We start from the raw sequence: 18,991 nt of genomic DNA on the forward strand, positions 1-18,991 counted from the left end.
CTAAATATTCCATGTAGTCTGTATTTTGATTAAAATTCATTTTAGTGTCATTGCAGCCTGAAATATTGACATACGGAAAAGTATTTTTTAGTTGTATTAAAAAAATTTAATAGGAATTGCTATTTTCCAGACGCTGTTACCCACGAATCCATCCGAGATCCTCATCCTGCTGACGAGATACAAAATCTAACTTTATATTTATATGAAGCATTTATTTAAATCTTTCGAAATAATACAGTAATGTTAAATGACAGCCACTTTGGAAAGAGTTCGCAGAATTGACACAATCTTAACTGTACACCTGGTTCTTCCTTAAAATTTGTAATAACCAAAATATTTCTTTGCAGATATATGTAATAAAATTCTATTTTACGTTCAAAGTCTTCACCGATTTCTAGTGTATATGAGTCACACATAAAATATTGAAAGATATTAAGGGATCTAGAATGAGCGTTTATTGCGTTTCGACAGTATTTTTTCTGGGACATGAGAGCACCTCAGACCTATCGAATTGCATTCTGAATACTGAAGCATGTCTTTCTGATATCAAATAATTTTCATTTTTGAAAATCACAATATAATACAAATTTTATGACAAATTATAAAAATTTGATATTTTTCAAATTTTTGATATATAACAGTCCTCGAAGTAAATTATATAAATCTAATGACATATTCTTAAAGTGTATGTAGCAGGGAGGAAAAGCCGACGGTCAATTGAAAATTTTGACCTTTCATATTGAAGATATGGATTTTTCCCCAAAAAAGACCTAATTTTTTTTTGGTGTTTTGGGAAAAAATCCATATCTTCAATCTGAAAGGTCAAAATTTTCAATTGATCGTCGGCTTTTCATCCCACCTACATACACTTTAAGTATAAATCATCAGATTTATAAAGTTTACTTCAAGTACTGTTAAATATCAAAAATATCAATTTTAATGATTTGCCATAAAATGTGTATTAAATTGCAATTTCAAAAAATCAAAATTATTTGATATCAGAATGACATTCTTCGTATTCAGAATGCAATTCGATATGTCTGATGTGCTCTAATGTCCCACAATAAATACTGTCCAAACGCTCATACCCCAGCCCTTAAAGAAAGTGAAATTTTATGGCGTACAACAGGTGAAAAAGGCTTGAATTCGTGGGTAACATGCATATGCGCATTTAACACTTTATTTGGTCTAGCAAGAAAGGTTATTTTTCAATCCGATGGCACTTCCACCTGATGATTCACTAGATATGATCGTCTCATTTGATAAGTCTAGAAATGAAAAAGAAAACATTTTCAAAATGGCCCCCAGAGAGAATTTTGTCCCGCTTTGGCTGGAATTGACCATATATGTAGACATTACAAAATTTACTGCATTTTAAACCAAACAATTTGCCATGAAACATGTAAACCAGAAGTAACCAAGTATTTTGTATCTTTCCAGGTTGGTGTAAACAGTGACAGTGGATTGACATCTAGGGAAGCCAAGTTTGAAGGCATTGACAGGTAACATTGATTTATTGTCCTTGATGGCATCAAAGAGATTAGGCTCAAGGAGTACCAACTCAGAATTGCCCCATGCATAAGGCCAAGAAAAAAATTTTATTGCTTGCCCTCCAGTTGGAATTTTTTGGGGTGTGTGGGGCGGTCAGTCGGAAAAATGTATATGGTTTTTTAATGACTCACTACCGTATAGCAAGGCTCCCGATCAGACGCACAACTGTAAAACCAGGTCGGGAAATGTGCGTCCCACAATATTTTTGTGCGTCCGTACGTATGTTGATGTATTGGGCAACAGGCAATACAATTTTACATGGCTTCTGGTTGCCGGTATTGCATCGCATCGCATCTCAGTTTGATGCAAATATTTAACTTTTTCCTTCCATTTTTCTGATGAGATTTTAAAGATTTATGTAAATGTTATTCTCTATAATAAATTATGTGAATGTAAACTTGCTGGCACTGTACGATAATTAAGAAATTTGTAATTTTGTTCTCATGTTTTGAGCTTAAGATCACACATCGCCTTACCGGGAGAATTTCCATTGAAAGACTTGACCCGACCCCGGAAGTTGTTTGCAAAATCAGTAGTCTCCACAGCAGGCAGTTTGGTTCCCCTCGCTCCACAAAATGTTTGTGTGGAGGGAGCGTAACCAAACTGGCTGCATAGAAGACTACAAAATAAGGTCAATAATGCTGATTACTGATTGGTCTGTTGCTAATTTAATAGTAATATGCCCGATGAGATGTGAAATTTTATTTTTTAAGTTACGAAATAGGATCATTGCAAACACCAATTTGGTAAGCTTATAATCATTCATTTTTGGGCTGAATCAACTTGGTTGATGAAATTTGTTGAACACATTCGTCCAGCAATACAATTTTATGTCTGGACGCAAGAATTTCAAATCCTCTGCGGAGCCTTGCCGTATAGGGCCTGTAGGCAATGCACATTGGTCATGTGGAAAGATACAACATCAATACTTCACTTCAGACCTTCAATACGCAAGATACACCATAGAAATTGATTCAATTAGAACAACTGCATACTTACAGGCATCAGACGGCAAGTTTATTGGAAACATTGATGCTTGAATGGATAGTTATAATGAGTTTACAGTAATGATTTTCTTCGTAAGAAAAATGTTATTGGCCAAATTTAGCTTCGAAATGAAATTTAGACACAGAAAAATTTATAAAAATAACATTAAAATTATAAACTAAAAACTAAAAAAAGCCCATTTTTTTAAGGCCCAGGTCCTCATGATTTTGGCTAATTTTAGGTCGGTCGGTGGAGGGCAAGTAAATAATCTTTTTTGGCCTAATGCTCTGGTAAATCTGATTATATTTCGATGCATGGAAATCAAAATATCATACCTCCAACATTTGTCGGTCAAAGCCCAAAATCAATTGAGAAAATGTTGCACCACATCTCAATGGAATTAAACATTCAAAAATCAAACAGACATACAAACAAGACATGACAAGAGTGGTAAAAACACATTATAGATGCTATGAGGAAAGAATCATTTATATTATAAATATTTAATCATTAAACTCAATCAACTCTGAATTTGCTGTCCGCCAGTGGAACCCTACACAATGTACATGTAGGCCATGTTCATCCCAAGAAGGCATACAGCCCGAGAAACCTACACAACAAAGGGCCCAAATTAGCATAAAAATACACTTGCAAATACTTGGTGATCAAATAATAAATTATTTATATTTTTACCCTGTTTACAGCTTTAAAGTCAACAACACCATTCTACATCCTGAGATGACTGAACTGTAAGTAAATTAAGAGTAAGAAATATAAAAGAATGTATGATGTTGCATCGCTAATTTTAGATACTATGTTGTTCCTAATAACCGCCCGGCAGGGTCGGGGGCATGAAATTTTACAAAAGTGGGGTGTTTATTAGGAGCAAATTTTCAATGGAAAAAACTTGAAAAATTTGGCAAAAATCACCCATGTTCAAATCCAATTTGGCAGCATGTGTAAATACCACAAAATTATATTTATATGTGCATTTTATTCCAGAATGTGATTTACCTAGTAAAATTCTACTATAATTTGGTAATTATTTGGATGAAATTTTAAGTTAGACTAACAGAAATTATGTTTTATTTATAATGTTTTGTTTTTGTTTTTTTACAGGCGTGTGTTTAAAACTCCAGCAGAAATTGAAGTGTTGCGCTATGCCAACAAAGTCAGCAGCGAGGCACATAAAGTACTCTACAAGTCAGCTCGACCAGGAATGCATGAATATCAGATGGAAAGGTAACATTGTACTATTTACAACAGGTTATCACTGGAACTAGTAGTCAAAAGTTAAATTTGATATAAACTACAGTAGATTAGATCAAAACAATGTACAAACACAATGTGAATATATATAGCAGCCTCTTCTCCATTTTGAGAAAATTATATATATGAATCCTGTGATCTCCTAAGCCTTAATATAAGGCTAGATGTTTCCAGTGGCATAGCTAGGGGTTGTGACGCCCAGGGCTAAGGATACATAATTGTGCCCCCTTGTTGAAACAATTGCACACACAGCGTGCAAAAATTTGCACAAATAGGGCATACCACTATTAAATTGATTTTGTTTAGAATAAAGTTGAATATTGGTCTTAAATTGATCTTTCAAATGATCTTATGCTGAAATACGCGCACAAATTTTGACTTTCATCGCTTTGAGGGGGTGCAGAATCGATGCTGTATTGGACAATTTGCTGCCCCCCCCCCCTCTAAGGTTGGCATCCAGTGCATGTGAAAGCAATAAAATACAAAGAAAGCTTTACACAAAAATACCTGTTTTGTTCCTAGGCCCCAAGCTAGAAATGGCTATTTTGATCTGCCATGTTTGCTGTAGTTTCAAGAGAGGGGCGGAGGGACACAGGCTACTTCTGTACCTGCATGTAGTAATAATTATTGTCCTTATGAATGTTTGCCATGTTTAATTTACTCAATTGATCCTGACTGGTGATTTGACATGTTTCCCTACATCTAAAGTTTACTCGACTTATAATTGGCGAAAATTATTCGGTTTTTGTTACAGCGTGCATCAATGATTTCCCAACTCACGCTCACATAAATTTACATAAGCGTGTGCCAGTCATGCATTGCACAACTATCGTAAGTTCTGCTCCCAACTGCATGCCATTTATAGGTTAATAACTGCGCATTAGTTATTTGGAGGGCATTGTGAAAAATCTAAACATTTTGCCTTTGGAACCGAGGGATATTCCGAGGTCCAAAGCAAAATGTTTAGATTTTTCACAATGCCCGACAAATAACTGATGCAAAGTTATTAACCGAATTCATAACCGTCATTTTTAACTCATCACTCAACCAAATCTCAAGATTTGTTGAAATAAACAACTTTTATCAAAACTTATATTTCGCCCTTCAAAAAGTCGAACAGGCTAAAACAGACTTGACAATTACAGCACTGCGCAATCACACCATGTGCAAATATGGTAGTTGCGTGCGTGTGTAGAGTTCCGGCGCAACAGGTGCACACTACGCGGAAGTCGTTGTACCACGTAAGCATACGCGGAGGTCATTGATGGATATCAATAACCTCCGCGCCAATGTGCGTATATCATCTAACAAGCAATTGGGACACACATATGGCGTGATACGCGGAGGTTATGAATCTATATCGATACACAGATGTTATTAGTCCTTTTCTTTTTGCCAATTATAAGCCAAACAAACTTTAATTGATATACCTTGCTTTTTTTGCCAATTATAAGCCAAACAAACTTTAATTGACCTACCTTGTTCTTTTTTTGCCAATTATAAGCCAAACAAGCTTTAGTTGACATACCATGCTCTTTTTTTGCCAATTTATAAGCCAAACAAACTTTAGTTGACAAACCTTTTTCCATAGAATAGTCATCATTCTAAGAAATGCTTTCTATAATTCTTGTTAATTCTGCAGTATATTTGAGCACTATACCTCCAAGGAAGGTGGCTGCAGGTATACAGCCTACACAGCCATTTGTGCTTGGTAAGTGAAATAGTTGTCATTCTAAAAAATTCTAAGAAATATTTCTATAAATCTTATTGATTCTGCAGTATTTTTGAACATTATACTTCCAAGGAAGGTGGCTGCAGATATACAGTGTACTCTGCTGTTTGCGCCTGGTAAGTGAGTACAGATTGGGGTATATTCCAGTTGAAATTTGTACACCCCCTGTGCTTAAACAAATTTCCAAGTATCTGACTGTCCCTTAAGGGCCATTCCAGTTGAAATTCACACACAGCCTTAATATGGAAGACATGGCCTTATCTCCCATGCAAGGGGTGTCGATTTCAAGTGGAGTCACACATTCAGATAACTCCATTTAAAATTGAAATTCACATTCCCTGTGTGGAAAAAGGTCATGTCCTCCATATTAAGGGGTTTGTAGATTTCAACTGGAATGGCCCATTAAAGGGACAGTAAGATATTTTCAGTTGACATTTGTGTACACACATTTTTTATGGTAATTTAAAATGTCATGAATGAGTACCTGATTAAAAGAAAGGCTCTCCCAATGGGAATCACACATTTGTGATGGTTTCAACGGCTAGTTTTACCTTTCTTACATCATGGATGTATGTTTTCCGTGTTTTTTCCCAACATTTGCATTTGAATTAATTGCCTACATGCATGTATTGTACTCGATGTAAGTTGTCAACCGTACATATTAAGGGTTCAGAACCAAAAAGCCATAACTCACTATATGACCAGCTCTCACAAAATGAGCATAGAGTTGGCTCCTTGCTTTGGTCTTCAAAAATCAATATTTCCTCCACAGTGTCTTTTGTTTTCTATTGAATTTTGTCATGATTAATGGACTGTATCTTCTATAATGCCCTGGCGACTTTATACTCATTTTGTGGGAGCAGGTGATTGTGAGTTGAGGCTTTCTGGTTCTCAGCCCTCGATATATGCAATAACATCTGTATTGCTTATTTTAATTGTTCAGCCAGTTGAAGTTGGTGTAATTTTCATAATTTTATTTCAACACAGTGGTCCTAACGGAGCTGTTCTACATTATGGACATGCTGCTGCCCCGAATGATGATCTCATGTTGGATGGACAAATAATGTGAGTACAAACATAAAACCTGATAATGATACTAGTATTACCCTAAGGTAAGGATAGGGAAAATGTGCTATGCGCAAAAAATGCTGGGTATAATTGCGCAGTTTAGGTCCGACCACAAATTTTAAGATTTTCCCGAAATAACCATTTTCAAGTACTCATTTTCCAGAAACCTGAAGTTTTCACTAAAATCAAAGAATCCATAATGATCTACATCACAATCCATGTTAAAAAAGTATAGAAAATAGGCCGTCGCAAAAAATTTCAAGAAAATATGGAAGAAAAAAAAAGAAGCAATTTTCAATATTGCATAATTCGAACTTTTTGGGGAGAAAAATCACACATTTCGGTAAAAAATGTGCAAATCGTGAATTTTCAAAAACAGGCAAGCATATTTTACTCTCAAAAATTGTGCATTTTCCCTATGCTTACCCTAAGGGTTGCGCCATTTGATTACCAGGGGGGCATGGGAGTTTTTAAACCGAAAAAAGCAAAAATCACCACACTGCATGATAAGTAAACAAGCAAAATTACATTAAAAAGGTATACATTAAAATTGGAATTAAATTATTTTCATATGGATGAAATTATGACACCCAGTTCTCTGGGTTGATAGGATGAACTAAGTCACCTTTATGTGTGCTGGCTATGGTAAAGATTGAAATTTGTTCCCATAGAGCTAAGTATAACATTTCATCCTGATGTGACTTTGTGTATTTGTTATAAATATGCAGTTCTACTGCTAGGAATGAGATAAAAATCATTTGAACCTATATCTATCATAGATTTCAATCTTCCGCCCCCCTTATATATCCAGCATGCCTCTGTGGCTCTGTTGTTTAGAGCGTGGCACTAGTATTACGAAGATTGCCAGTTCAAATCCGACCAGATGCACTTTTTTTACAACATTTATATGTGCTGCTCTGGGTAAATAATAAATTTTGATCAAGACCCAGAGAACTAAGCATAATAATTTCATCCTTATGTGTTATCTGTCTCCATATATACAGGGTGATTGATATGGGCGCAGAATACCACTGCTATACATCAGACATAACAATCTCCTTCCCAGTCAATGGAAAGTTTACACCAGACCAACGTATCATATATGAGGCTGTGTTGAAGTCTAATCTTGCTGTGCAGAAAGCAGCTAAACCAGGTAGGAAAAATAATGAATTCAAATGTAATAAAATTCTTAAAGCCCCACATTAAAAATTGTTGTTTCCCAAGAAAACAGCAAATAGCGGGACAGACCGTGGTCAGATTAACATTAGCAGACTTATTTCACCTTGAAGGCATTGATATCATGCAAATATGGGCTACCTTTCCCCTAGGCCATCAAATATGCCATATATTATTATGACTATGACTATGACCTGTTTCTGGTCAGTTTGTACTCTGATTTCCACCTCTGTTTATTCAGTGTGGCTTTAAGATGGCAAACAGCAGTGTGTAAAAAATCTTCCTTAATTGCTTGCTATACACTCCCATATGTTCAGGGAAAGTACTAATTTTGGTGGTATGTCAGCTGGACAATTTTGCAATTTTTGCCTGGTACGTGACTTTAAGCTAGAGACTAGACAGAACCTGTGTCCCGATACATAAACATTGAATTTTACGCACAGCAAACGGGTATATACCTGTATGAACAGATTACCTCACTTTACAACCCAGAAGGTAAGAGTGAAACACACATGGACTTGGCTTGAGCAAATAATACTATATGGAATTCAGATAGAGTTCAAAAATCTATGAATATACATGTATGAAAGAAAAGCAGCCGAGAGGTTCCTTATTGAAAAACATAAAAACAATGATAGGGAACTCACATTCACAAGGTATTTCTGTATTGTACAGGTGTGCTATGGCCAGACATGCATCGTCTTGCTGAGAAAACCATACTAGAAGAGCTTGTGAAGCATGGCCTGATCCAGGGCAATGTGGATGACATGATGGCAGTACGTCTTGGTGCCGTGTTCATGCCCCATGGATTGGGTCATTTCATGGGATTAGATGTACATGATTGTGGTGGTTATCCAAAGGTAAGAGACCTGACATGGCCTCATCCAGGGCAATGTGGATGACATGATGGCAGCACATCTTGGTGCAGTGTTCATGCCCCATGGATTGGGTCATTTCATGGGATTAGATGTACATGATTGTGGTGGTTATCCAAAGGTAAGAGACCCGACATGGCCTTTTATGCTGTTAGGAAGAAATTTAAGGGCCATTACCTATTTACCAGTGCTTATGCGTACCATACCCCAGCCAAGCTGCAGTTTACTCCAGCCACAATGCTTTAGCTCCGACTGAATGAGGGATTCTCCAGCCAAGCTGGGGAAAGCTGCGCACTGGTATTAAGGTATGGGCCCAAAAAGTTATCTTGGACTGAGCAGGTTAAGCTTGGACTGACCTTCTCTGGCCCCATGGGCACTATTGCCTTTCTTAGAGTGCCCCTGATTGGTTAACCCTAACCCTACCCATGGTTTTTGTGCTATCAGAAGGGAAAGAAGGAACGAAAAAGGAGAGAAGATGAAGAAGAAAGTCACTTGGCACCCCCGGGATTCGAGCCTCGGACCCCTCGCATGCCACGCAGAAGATCCCCAGCATGTAGCTACACAGGTGATGTTGGCCCGGCCAACGATTCCCTGGGTGTATATGACTTCGTCTGATTGCGTCATCAAGTCCCATGGAATCCGTGCACGCAGGGCGGTTTTAATAGTGAGCTTTAGTGAGTCCTAGTTGGGTTAGGGTTAAGAAGGCATATAGGAAAAACATGCATATAGCTTAACCCTAACCCTACCCGTGGTTTTTGTGCTATTGGAAGGGAAAGAAGGAACGAAAAAGGAGAGAAGATGAAGAAGAAAGTCACTTGGCACCCCCAGGATTCAAGCCTCGGACCCCTCTCATGCCACGCAGAAGATCCCCAGCATGTAGCTACACAGGTGACGTTGGCCCGGCCAACGATTCCCTGGGTGTATATGACTTCGTCTGATTGCGTCATCAAGTCCTGTGGAATCCGTGCACGCAGGGCGGTTTTAATAGTGAGCTTTAGTGAGTCCTAGTTGGGTTAGGGTTAATTGTATGATAAAATCATCTGAGCACCAATCAAAATAGAGCTTACGTTTTAGGACTCTTAGCAACTTCAACTAAATAATCTTCAGCCCTTTTTGTTGTCACTTTGAAACAGGAACCAAAAGTGGAACTTTTTGATTTATGTATTATACAGTGTACTGTGCCGACTCTACACATTCCCCATTTATTGTTAAAAGAAGGTCGTCTTATGTTCCTGCATAGTACAGGGTGCGTCAAGATGATCTTTATCAAGTTGGGTACAGAAAATAGTTAACAATATTTAAATTTATTAATATTGCATGGTCAACTAGACTGCTATGTCATCTATTCTATGAGAAATTGTTAAGAATGTTCCTCTTCTATTTAGTTTGCAAAACAACATCATTTGAAAGGACACCCCGAAAACTAATTCTGCACACAGATGTTCAACATAGTACCACACTATTCTTTTCCACATCTTTTCTTTATGACCTCTGCATATTTTGTCCAAAAATCATTAATTTTACTTTACCAGAAAGTGATTTAAGTGTCTTGTTAAAAACAATGTCTTGATTAAGTGCCATATATTATGAAAATTTAATCATTCATATTGGAGTATTGCAAATGAAGTTGTTCTAGCACCAGCTTTGTTGTTTTAGACCATGATATGTAAGTGAAAAGTGCTATTGGAGACACTCTGTGTTTTGACATGAATAACCAATTTCTAAAATTAAAATTTATGCAAAGGAGAAAACATCACTCTATCTTATATAAGTATATAAAACAAAAACTGCATGACAACTTAAATATTTATAACTTTCATTTCCTTTAGGGTGTAGAGCGCAGCACTGATCCAGGTCTGAAGAGTCTGCGCACAGGTCGTGTGCTTCAGAAAGATATGGTGATTACAATAGAGCCAGGTTGCTACTTCATCAACTCAGTAAGTGACCCTTACATATTGTTGCCTCCTTTTAGATGTAGTAATAACTAAGCAACTATTTTATAAAGATAATTGTAATAATATTTGCAAGATATATCCACAAAGTTATCACAAAAGATAATAAACAATGCCAACAGAGATGTGTTTTGATTTAGGTAAATAAGGCTTCAAGTGCAATTCTATGGTGTTCATAAAAATTTTCTTTAAATGTCAAAGTTTCTTTGATGTAATTGATAACACCACCATGTATCTCACCATTCTGTCTATCAATGTATCCATTGACTTTGTAATTCTGAATCATCGATATCGTCACTTATTTTAGTGTAGGATATATTATTGTGCTGCATTTTTGTATTTTTTTTAATTTAAAACAAAAAAGGTGATTTTATAATTTGTTCTGTTTTAGTCAGCTCCTAGCAGGTTTTGCTCCTTTATACAGTAATTATAATTTTTACTGGAATGAAAACACTATATACTATGGTTAACCTCAATTAGGTGCATATTTCGCTGGTCGCAGTACCAAATTGCACACATTAAGTTAATCACATGGAGCTTACAAGCATGCATAAGGGTTGGGTTGTCAGCACGCTTGCGGCACAACAGCAAAAAGCGTTGATGTCTTCCGAACGCAAGGTGAACCAAAGTTTACCATCAAAATGCTACAAAGTTAACTTTGATTTTATTCTTTCCATTTACAGTTGATTGAACCAGCAATGAAAGACCCAGTCAAATCCAAGTTCTTTGTACCTGAGGTGATGGAAAGATTCAAGAAGTTTGGTGGGGTAAGTGTACCATCTGTGTATTTATTTGTTTAACATAGAAATACAATGTACTGATTAACAACAGTTGGCTCCTGTACAAAGGTATAGGAAGATTTATTGAATGGAAAGTATATTGAATGATTTCATTTACCTGGGGTCCATTTCACTAAACTTTACGAAGCTTCGTAAGTCTTGAAATTGTTCGTAACTTATGACGAGTCCCGAGTTCCATTTCACTAAACTTACTTATGAATGGTACCCTTCGTAAGTAATAGGGAATTCCTACAGGGACCCTTCGTAAAGTTACGTCTAGTATTGGGTATTCGTAACTTTACGAACGGTTACTTTAGTTATGAAGGGTTAACAGTTTAGTGCAATGGACACCAGGGAATAACTGATACCATTTTCAATATAATTAATGTGCAACAAGGAAAAGCAACACATTTTGATATTTGTATCAAAATTGTTGATGACTTGAGCAATATAAATGCCTGGGGTGCTACTTGTATTTTAAAGTGGATATCATGCCTGTTTAAAAAAAAATGCATAAAAAGTAGTTTTTCACATGCAGGTGATGTATACCTGTACACCATTTAGGTTCCAAAAGCATTAAAAACAAGGAAATAAAAAAAAATAAAAGTATGTTTGACAAGACGTCAGACATGAAACATCAAAAAATGGCAAAATTAACTATTGTTTTCTGCTATTTTAGGGTAGTAAAATGCAACTAAATTATTTGTTTTGAGTATATTGGAAGTCTGGGAAAGTAGTTATTTAGGGTCTGTTTTGGAAGTTTGATTGGCTACTCAGGCAGGTCTATATAGGAGTGTATACATTTTTCTGAATGAATGACAGTGGCTTCTATTGGGCTTTTTATATCAAAAATGTATATACCAAATTAATGTTTGCTCTTACATTTCAGACTGATAATTACAGAATCTGTAGATCTGTACATCAATAAATAGTGAAAAATCCATAGGCTATTTGCATTCTAATCCTATTACCGTACTGACGCGAGTATAGTCCCACCTTCGAGTAAAGTCCCGCTCCCAAGTTATTTTTTTCGGTTTTGGAGTGTCCCTGGACCTAGAGCTAAATGCTAGGATCATTCATGGTTGATTAAAAAAAAAATTGTAGGCCTATGTGTTTTAAAGAGAGTCTCCGGGAATCACAACATTATACCTTATATGTTAGAAAAATAATTATCAAGCACGAATCACATGGTTTTATTTCAAACAAACTCATATTGACCACAAAAACGAATTAAAACATTCGGCTCTCAACACGCGATATTCAAAATTCCCGTGCCCAAATTGTCTAAGTGCAATGACGTAATGGTTATTTGCGTTCAATTGTCGTCAGCCTTCATTGTATTACTTCGACGTCATTGCACTCGACAATTTCGGCGCCCGAGAATTTTGAATATCGCGTGTTGAGAGATGGATGTTTTTATGGTCAATATGAATTTGTTTTAAATAAAACCACATGATTCGTGCTTGATAATTATTTTTCTTACATAAGGCACAGTGTTGTGATTGCTGGAGACTTCCTTTAAATCAATTTGTACTCATGTCATACTCTATTAATGATTTCAAAATGCATTGAATTTGTATGCATTTTGAAATCATTAATAGAGTATGACATGAGTACAAATTGATTCAAAACACATAGGCCTACATTTTTTTCTTCTTTTTTTGAAATCAACCATGAATGACCCTAGCATTTAGCTCTAGGTCCAGGGACACTCCAAAACGGAATTTTTTTTTTTTGTTGAAAATTGCGTATAGTCCCACCCCCCAATTTTGAAAAATGTTCACCCAAAAACCGGGTGGGAATATACTCGAATCAGTACGGTAGTAGGGATGACCATCAAAATTTCATGTTGCCCCTATTGCTACAAAAGATTATTGTCTGGAAAGAACTCATCAGCAGAAGTATTTTGGTGGTTAAATGGTCAAAATCGGCCAAAAACTTTTCGAATTATGAATTTTCAAAGTTTCCCATTCTGACTGGTCATTGGAACGAAATAAAATGACAAAGTCCAAAAATAGCAATGGGAGCAAAATTGGTATAAGCATATATTTACCTTTTTATATTTCTTTATTTTAATATATATGCAATCATGAAACAAGCATATTGTAAAAGTATCAAAGGGGTTTCCTATGAAATGGCACTTTACTAGTCAATAGCATAAATTATTTCTTCAAACCGAGGCACTGAAATCATGCTTTTAGAAAACATTTGCCAAAAATCATCCAAAATGGCGAAATGGCACAAAATCAAAAGTCCAGGTGAACTTTTTTTCACAACCAAAAGTTTCAATGTTATTGGGTTTAATATGCATCAAATAGTAAAATAAAACCTAAAAGTTTTCGGGAAAAAAATCCGCAGTCATGGGTGCAGAATTCTACAACTTTTTTAAAAAAATCACCAAAATCCATACTAAGCTGTAAAAACTTCATCAATTTATATAATTTTGCGTATGTTTCAGGCTGCATAATATTTTACAACTAACATTATATAAAATATGTAGGGTGTAGAATTCGGCAACCTTGTCTGCGAAAATCATTAAATTCCAAAAAAATAAAATTGGCAAATTAATGTGACTGAATTGCATAAATATGCATATTAAGCCTGAATAAAATATTAAAATCAAATTTTAAACTGTTTATACAGTGCAACAGAGCATAAATGCCCTAAATTTAAAAGCTATATAATTCATGAACAATATACACTACACATAAAAAAATACTACTACAAGGGATTTTCAACATAGGAATCCAAACAATCAAGTACCAACATGCGCAGCGTTGTCCTTATATCACTTTTGGGTTTTAAACAAAATGTTATCAAACCTCTACTGTGATTGGCAGCTGCATAAGACATCTCTTTGATAGCTGATAATAACCAGCCATTCAGCAAGTGGCTAATAACTGACCTTGATAGGCTTTAATGAACACCGTCATCTGCTACAAAACCATCACGCTCTAGGACTTGGTCACTCCATAATGCTACAGGGAGAACGGGAGAACAGTACTTTAACATGGAGTGAAAGACTCATTATTGATTGGGCGCGTATTTTAAAAGTGCAGCTCCTGTGCGTGTATAGCAGCAAGTTGATGTAGATGGTATAAATATAAGAAAATGTTTAGGGTTGGGATCAGGTGAAAAATACATCAAATGAGCACGAAACTTCACATTTATGTTCAGAAAGGTGTCTATTTAACATGACTCAAAAGGCGTATGGAAATTCAAAGGGAAGCCGGTGATTTAATTTGTAACTCAAGATCTACTTGTCCAATGTTTTAACCTTTATACAGAGGGTATGATAGAGGTATTACTGACAACTCTGCCAATTACAGCTCAGTAGGTCAAGGTTTTCACCTGATCTTATTGATCTGAATATTTTGTGCCATTCTGAGCAGTGCTGTACTTGGCCACTAACAAGTAATCGCACTGTGGCGGTGGACCAATTTTGACTCACACTTATAGGAAAACCAAATAAGTTGTGCATGTTGCTGTAATTTGCAGGATATGTTTACAAAACATAATTGGCATTAAATAACATCCCCAATTTTTACAGAAAAATATTGAAAAATAAAAGAATGAGCTCAATTTAGAAATGTCTGTGCAAGCAGTGCACAGTTGAGCTCCCTGCATGTCTATGGGAGTGTTCTAAATCAAGTTGATGGTTCATTGGTCATCCCTACTATTAGATATGGATTATTCCAGTTGAAATCCATATTCGCCTTTCCCCATGTAATAACAAAATAAGGCAATAAGTTTCTAATATTTTCCTTTTTTCGCTCCTTCCATATTTATAGGTTCGTATTGAAGATGATGTTTTAATCACTGAAGATGGATGTGAAAACATGACTCAAGTACCAAGGACCGTGGCAGATATTGAAGCTATTATGGCAGAAGGCAGAGCATAAGTTTAGAACAGTAATGAACTTTTGTGCTTAGGCCAATGAAAGTTGATTAGGACCACAGCGAATCTTTGGGCTAGTGCCTGCACACAGAAGGTCTGACTCCTTCAATTTCATGTGATGTACCATATTGGGCCAGCCCTCTAATTAACACATGGCACCCACGGCATAATGCCGTGGTGCCCATCCCTACTGCCGTAATGCCCTCAAATATGTCCTTTACTGATGGCATTCACTTGCCGTGCCCTCTAATGAAGTTGCCGTCAGTGCCCCAGCCCTGCCCCTTCATTATGAAATCATTTATCAGACCGTTTGTGTGTGTTTTCTTCGTTTTTGAGAAATTGCCTTGGTGCCCTTCTCAAATTTTCAACAGTTGCCATGATGCCCTCTTGAAATATTACAAACTGCCGTGCTGCCTTGCCTTTTCAGTGAAAATCCAAGGCAATTATCAACTTGCCCTAAAAAAGTTGCCGTACCCCTTCAGACCCTTAATTTGAGGGCTGTATTGGGCCATCTTGTAATTCATTGTATCACTTTGTTTCTGCTTTTAGCCATTGGATGTATAAGTGAACAAATTTTAATAAGAAAGTGTTTTTAGACTGAAGCCATAAATATTGATGCCCAAAGAATGTGTTTGCAAATAACACTGGACATTGTTACTATTTTTATAAGCACAAATGCTAAACTTATATTTTTCGTAGAACTTACACTGTTTATTGTATGTGACACATTCCAGCATTGTATACCTTCATTGTACTTTTTCTTCAAAAAAGTGAGATTTGCATCTTACTTAAAAGAGACTACATTAGCTTTTTATGACACCTTGCTTTGATTATGAAGTTATAATGAATTCATTGACTATAATGTTCTTATAATTTTCTCTATAATTATGAAGCTTTCTCAAAACTTGCCAGAAAATTTAAAGGTATATTTTGCCACAGAACAGGTCACATATGTCACATATAATGTGTATAACTGGGTGTTTGTTTCCCATTTTTAAAGGCTTTATAAGGGTGTAAAATATTTTGACTAATTGCTGCATGAAATAGTTAATAATTATATGTCTCCATTTTTAATCACAAATATGATGTCCATTGCATAAAATAAAAAAACCTGCTCTGAAAGTGTCAATTGCTATCCCCAGTATCTAATATTATCTACTGCAGATTGAGTTTATTAGGTTAAAAAAAGTAAAAGTTTGTCTCAAAGCTCACGAGTGGTTTGAAAACAAATGTGAAATGCAATTGTTTTTTTATTCCCGACTTTTTTTATAGTATTTTGAAAATCTAAGTTTCACTGAATTTTTCTGGGAAAAAAAAAAAGAAAAAAAAAAATTCTTTCCAAAAGTTTTAAATCATTTGACCTTTGTCTCCCCTGGGGACCCTGTGTATTTTTCCAAAGGCCATGTGCCATCTTGTAGTGTCGTATATTTACGATAGTCCAAAAATGTCAAAAATCCGAATTTTGGTGAATTTTAGGGTGTTCTGGTCGGGCAAATTGCTGATAATACCTTAAACAGGTACCAGAATTTCTAGTCAAAACAATGGAACCAGATTTTTGTGATGTCAAAATTTCCACAATTTATTTATTTTTAGCCCATTTTCAGGTGTTCTTGTCCAATTTTATGCGCTTTTCCAGCTTTTGTAACAATTTCCAGACTTTTTCATGAATGTGTAGTCTCATGCCTGCTTAAATAATCCTTCTTTGTTAAACCTTGAACAGGCTGTTCCAGTTGAAATCCATACACCCCTATGGAAGACATAACCTTAATCATCCACAAAGGAGAATTAGACTGCTAAATGGAGTCACTTATAATTCTGAAATTTGCACTCCACATTGCCTCATTTCAAATATATAGTTTTAGTTTTGGTTTTGGTTTTGGTCACGTGGTTTCCTATTGTCCTGCCTAACCACTTGAATCACAAGATATCGAACTCATTGTTTCTACCTTTTGTTTAAAACTAAACATTTGTGGCAGGTAGTTTCGGTTTTGGTTTCAGTTTCTTATAAGTGGTGTGACAAATAAAATTACAGGATTTTCGAGTTACCTGATCTAAGTATACAAAAGAAATGTTTAAATTTAGCAGTGCAATATTCACGAGCAGAGAAGTCGAACAAAGCAGTCTACATTTGAAAGCATTGATTTAGTTTGAAAGCATTGACAAGAGACTACTGAAATTAGCCTAAGCTGATTTCACTGTGAAAATATATAGACCATCGAAATATTTCCACAGACATGACAATAGACACTTGACAGATTATGACTTCAGTGGTATAAACACTATTATACAAATCTCTATTTATGTGCATGTCGCATGACGGAAGATCAATATCATAGAAAGCTGGTTTAAACTGACTTTTATTCAATTTATTTATTGGAGAAGGGATAGAGAGAAGAGATAGCCAGGGAAAGAGTTTGTGCGTGTGGGTGGGGGGGGGTAGGGTAAGGGAGAAAGAGAAACAGAGGGGGGAGAGCATTGGAAGTGGGAAGGGAAGGAGGGGGAGAGGGGAGCTCAAGAGTGGAGTGGAATAATAGGGAAGAGTCGATGTCGAGTGTGGGGAGGGGGGAGGAGGAGGTTATATATAGGTGGCGGAGGGAACATAGGTAAGAGGTATGGGTTGTGCTTTCCGGGGAATAATCTAATTCATAATCAAATCATCTACATCATCATGCATCGTTTATATTTCAGACAAATAAACAAAACACCCCCCCCACCCCTCAATATATGCACATGATTTCTACATGTAGGCCTAGGAATCGTATATATCCATCCCAACGATGTCTATGCATAACTTATTTTATGGTGTCATGGAAGTGTGCCACCTACGGCAAGAGAGCATCAAAAACCGCCCGCGTTGTTAAATATCGATAATGAAAATGTTAGCACAATAGGCTATTATATACGTATGGTTATAGGCCATTATACTTTTGATTATATATACCCTCTTGTGTCCTCCCAGCACAATAGTGTTATGATTGCATACCAGTTCATCTCCACATTTTAATCCCTTGATTTTTGGTTTCTGAACAATAGAGAAACCAAAACTATATATTTGAAATGAGGGATTGTGAGGGGGATTAAGGTCATCATTTTACTGTGATGTATGGATTTCAACTGGAATAGCACATTCCTATCAGCCAGTTATATCCCTTTGATTACGTAAGTTGCAATGTTATATAGCAGTAGAAATACAATATAGTTCCTACAGTAAACAGTGAGTTGATACAATGTTAAAACTGACATTTATTTCAAGACTTATTGTAATTTTTCATTGATATTATCTGCACTATTTTATCAGCGCCTTTTAATATGTATGAACCCAGTACAAAATAGTTATAGTACTTTCCAAGAATAAGAAATGTAGTACACTTACTGGTAATTTTAAGAATTATTTTATATATAAAAAAAGTTTTAAGAATATGAAGGAATAAGAATTGTATAATAACCAGAAATAGTTTAAAGTGAATTAAAGTTAAAGGTGAGTGACCCGACTGACAGCTTAGAGCAATTTGACTCAAAACTTTTGAATAATTATGCTTGGGTGATGGGCCTCAATGGGAGATACAAGACGTCATGTGATATAACCAGACCACTCACCTTTAAGATGTGAACCCACCTTTAAGATGTGCTTTTAATATTGTACATTCTTTGTATGTGCTTTTTATAAATAAAATAAAATTAAATGAAATGTAATGAAATGAAAA

At 35.9% G+C, this 18,991-nt stretch overlaps 1 protein-coding gene across 3 annotated transcripts in view; it reads left to right on the plus strand.

Annotated features, from left to right (window-relative positions):
- LOC140135727 (xaa-Pro dipeptidase-like) overlaps positions 1–17,118 on the plus strand; it is a 29,590-nt gene extending 12,472 nt beyond the window's left edge. Inside the window, exons 6-15 of one of the 3 annotated variants that reach the window (XM_072157328.1) lie at positions 1,441–1,502; positions 3,243–3,287; positions 3,658–3,780; positions 5,450–5,518; positions 6,527–6,604; positions 7,612–7,760; positions 8,459–8,643; positions 10,488–10,595; positions 11,294–11,377; positions 15,181–17,118. In XM_072157328.1, the coding sequence (XP_072013429.1) occupies positions 1,441–1,502; positions 3,243–3,287; positions 3,658–3,780; positions 5,450–5,518; positions 6,527–6,604; positions 7,612–7,760; positions 8,459–8,643; positions 10,488–10,595; positions 11,294–11,377; positions 15,181–15,291 (1,014 nt within the window). In that variant the 3' untranslated portion in view covers positions 15,292–17,118. Of the gene's footprint in view, positions 1–1,440; positions 1,503–3,242; positions 3,288–3,657; positions 3,781–5,449; positions 5,519–5,586; positions 5,656–6,526; positions 6,605–7,611; positions 7,761–8,458; positions 8,780–10,487; positions 10,596–11,293; positions 11,378–15,180 lie in introns of those variants that run through there. The other 2 variants (XR_011856562.1, XR_011856563.1) reach the window with 2 other exon arrangements.
- Positions 17,119–18,991: the final 1,873 nt, after the last annotated feature.

The sequence above is a fragment of the Amphiura filiformis genome, chromosome 16 (assembly GCF_039555335.1).
Source record: "Amphiura filiformis chromosome 16, Afil_fr2py, whole genome shotgun sequence".
In the NCBI taxonomy this organism is placed as follows: domain Eukaryota; kingdom Metazoa; phylum Echinodermata; class Ophiuroidea; order Amphilepidida; family Amphiuridae; genus Amphiura; species Amphiura filiformis.